Source organism: Anastrepha ludens, chromosome 2 (assembly GCF_028408465.1).
Source record: "Anastrepha ludens isolate Willacy chromosome 2, idAnaLude1.1, whole genome shotgun sequence".
Taxonomy (NCBI): Eukaryota; Metazoa; Arthropoda; class Insecta; order Diptera; family Tephritidae; genus Anastrepha; species Anastrepha ludens.
In genome coordinates, this window is record NC_071498.1 from 144673054 (window position 1) to 144676749 (window position 3696).

Consider the following 3696-nt stretch of genomic DNA (forward strand, 5'->3'; position numbering starts at 1 on the left):
GCAAAGAAAAAAACATTCCAATAAATATTTATTCGATTTACAGAATCGATTAACCTACGTTTTTTCGTTTGTCAAATCAAGTTTACTTCAATATAATAATAAGTACACTTTAAATGCGAATTTAATAACTCCATGCATAACAAGGTTGAACTCGCTTTATGATTCCGCAAATAAGTTACTGGAGCACAAAACCAATTTAGCGGAATTGTGTTTCCGTTTAAAAATTCCTACCATTCTCAGTGGTGAGCTTGAGTACTTAGAGGAATACGTAAAGCTTATGAGACCTATTGCAGAAGCAATCGACTTCCTTCAGGGGGAAAAGACCATGTATTTTGGTTATTTCATACCCACTATAGTGTCCTTAAGAATAAAAATGCGTCGTTTGGCGCCTAAAAGTTTTAAGTATTTAACCGAAAGTAGCAAAAAAATGCATGAAGCTTTGCCTAAAAGATTTGGAAAGTACGCTTGGGATGCTGTTATTGCCGCTATTTCTGTCCCTGACATTAAGTTGCGATTTGTGAAAGCTCTTTTAGAAACAGCTAAAACGCAAACAGAAGAGGAAGTTAAAAAAATGTTCAACACTTGTGTGGTCAAGTATGGAAAAGTAGCCTGTGCCAAAACTCGTATTCTACCTCAACCACCTCAAAAAACATTGTTTGACTTCGGGGATGAAAGTAATGGTAAACTTTTTACACTTGGTTTTCAATTAAATATTTGTTTTATGCATATATTTACTTAAATAGATATTAGCATACAATGTGGTTCCACTGACTCGGAAAATTATCTTCAAGAAACGCTCTTATACCTGGCCGAACGAGAAGAAACCACAAGTTGCCTAAATAAATATCAGGCTATTAACCCGGCGAGCGTAAGGTTAATATTTATTACATTGAGCGTAAGCTGGGTGTAACAAACCCATATATTGAGCTAGATATTTTAATGTGTTCATAATATTTTTATATGTTTTTATTTACTAGTACAATTATGTAATAACCCAAGAACTGATTGGGAAGGAAAAATAAAGCAAACAAATATTTTTAAATCTTTATTTATGAAATTAACAAAAATATTTTCTTTCATTTAAACAAAGTGTAACACTTAGTATTATAATTTTATAAAAAAAAGAAACTAAAAAAAAACAAAACGAATAGCTTTTACTTCTAGCTTATAAAATTAGGAAACATATGAGATCAAAACTTTTACTATATAGTTATTCAGAGTTCTCGTAATCATCTTCAGTTTGAGCGCAATCTTGACACGTGAAAACAGCATGTTCCATACATAAATAGCGATTGCATTTATAACAAGTGTGTTTAGTCTTGCGATCTTTTTTAGTAGGGCATATTTGACATCTCCTGATAGGCTTAGGAACTTTATTTGGAGGTCGTTGTGAGTGTGAGGGTTCATCCACTTGGTCCAGAATTCGTTTGCGAAGCTCTCGGGGTAAATGCTGATTTTCCTTTCTGTTTTGTAAATGTTCTGAAACCAATCCAATACCCAGGTCTCTAAGAAAATTTCGGCGTGACAAATTGCTACTATTATTGGACTTGTAAACTATTATGCTATTTATACCAGCCATGTTCAAAACTGCATAGAAAATCACCATTGGCCAGCGCTTTGTATTTCGCGAAACATCGTAGTTGGTGCACAGCTCATCTACAACATCAACGCCTCCCTTGGTCTGATTATAAAAAATAATCATTTCTGGTTTTTGTGTGCCATTAGTATCAGCAACAACGCTATCATCGTGATGTAATGTTGACATCAACAAAACAACCTTGTTTTTTTTTGGCACATGGGACAATAAAGATATATCCTTTTGAAATCCAAACACTGTGCTGGGGATCTCTCGGTTACGCGTTTGGAGCATCTGACTTGGAATCTCGGGCTTATTTTTTCGAACAGTGCCTGTGCTTGTCAAACGATGTTCTTTCAATAAGTGTAACATCAACGGATAACTGGTAAACCAGTTATCAAAGGTGACATTGCGATTGGTTTTGGAAATTGGAGCCACAAGTCTGTCCACAACATCATAAGCTTTGTTACTGAGAGCGTAAGGGCCTGTTGGTTGTTTTCCTGGGTAAATTTCAAGATTGATGACGTAAAGCGACTTTGCATCAACCAAGGCATATATTTTCAAGCCATATTTGTTTGGCTTATTGGGCATATACTGGCGAAAACTGCAACGGCCTCGAAACGATGGAAGTTGTTCATCTATAGTTGTATACTCAGATGGTGTATAAACAATTTGGCAATTTGCTACGAACTTCTCGAAAAAAGAACGAATGGCACCCAAATTATCAGTAGCTTTTCTTTCGCTCCGAGTATTCTTATCATCAAACCGTAAACAGTTTTGAATAAATTGAAATCTCTTCAAAGTCATCGTTGTCCTAAAAATCTCAACCCCTGATCCATCACTTATCCACAGATCCTTCAAATTCAGCTTATTTGCTTTGAACTGTCCTGCAAGATACAAGCGACCGATAAAAGCCTTTAATTCTGACGATGACAAGTCTGCCATGATATATTTCTTTACGTGACTATTTTCACAAGCAGTTCTCTTCAGATTTATTTGACTATTTGTATGTAACAATATTTCTTGCAAAATCTCATCAGTAAGAAAGAGTTTCCAACATTCAACAGCTGTCTTTGCATTTTTGCCAATATCTTTTACGCCCTGCCTTTCCCTTATAATGTTTTCTGATCTCGTACGCACGTTAGACCTTTCTGGTACACTAAACCACTTTGTACCATTCTTTCCAGTAAAATATGGTCTGTTATCATTGCTTTCACGTTCTTCAGATCCCTCAGCTTCGTTTTCTTCCTCATTCGGTAATCCTACCTCTTGTTCCGAATCACTTTCAGAGCTTCTTTGGCCAACATTATCAATTTCGAAGTCACTACCAGAATCATCACAAGAATCATCCTGATCAGCTGCTTCGAAAACCCTCAATAATCTTCTTTGGGTTTCTTCGTATGACATATTAATTATTTAGCTGAAAAAAAAAAAATAAAAACTAAAATATAACGAATATAAAACAAAAAGTATTTACTCGAATTTGTAACACGAAGCGTAAGGTGGGTGAAACTTACCCGGCCGCAACTTTGACAACATCTAAACACCTCGCCAGTCGGCGGTCAACTGCGGCATGAAACACAACGAATGCCTACCTCCCCCCGCGCAGCTACTCAGACGCACAACTTATTTTGACGTACGGAATAGAAAATATCAAACGGTTTATTACAGGCTGGGTGAATTTCACCCAACCTTACGCTCGCCGGGTTAAAAACGTATTTTTAAAATATAATACCCCATTACCGTCATCTGCACCTGTAGAACGGTTGTTTTCATTCGCTGGAATTTTAAATCGGTCCAGAAGGCAAAAACTCAGCGATGCAAATTTTGAAATGCTTGTGTTAAGAAAGGCTAATAGCTAATAGCAAATCAAATTATATTAACAGTACTCTTACGGCAATTTTTTTTAGTAATCAGTAAAAAAATATTTTTACTGCAATTTTTTTCAGTAATCAGTAAAAAAATATTTTTACTGCAATTTTTTTTCAGTAATCAGTAAAAAAATATTTTTACTGCAAATTTTTTTCAGTAATCAGTAAAAAAATATTTTTACTGCAATTTTTTTCAGTAATCAGTAAAAAAATATTTTTACTGCAAATTTTTTTCAGTAATCAGTAAAA

General features: G+C 35.0%; 2 protein-coding genes across 2 annotated transcripts; one reads left to right on the forward strand and one right to left on the reverse strand.

The window, feature by feature from the left end:
• The first annotated feature begins 418 nt into the window (after positions 1-418).
• On the forward strand, positions 419-1022 carry LOC128855257 (uncharacterized). Its single transcript, XM_054089994.1, has 3 exons — positions 419-680; positions 744-868; positions 978-1022. The coding sequence occupies exons 1-3, from the start codon at positions 428-430 to the stop codon at positions 1020-1022; spliced, it is 423 nt and encodes a 140-aa protein (XP_053945969.1). The 5' UTR covers positions 419-427.
• On the reverse strand, positions 867-2094 carry LOC128859834 (uncharacterized). The gene has a single exon (XM_054096940.1). It carries the CDS (start codon positions 1946-1948, stop codon positions 1211-1213), a length of 738 nt encoding a protein of 245 aa, XP_053952915.1. The 5' UTR covers positions 1949-2094; the 3' UTR covers positions 867-1210.
• Positions 2095-3696: the final 1602 nt, after the last annotated feature.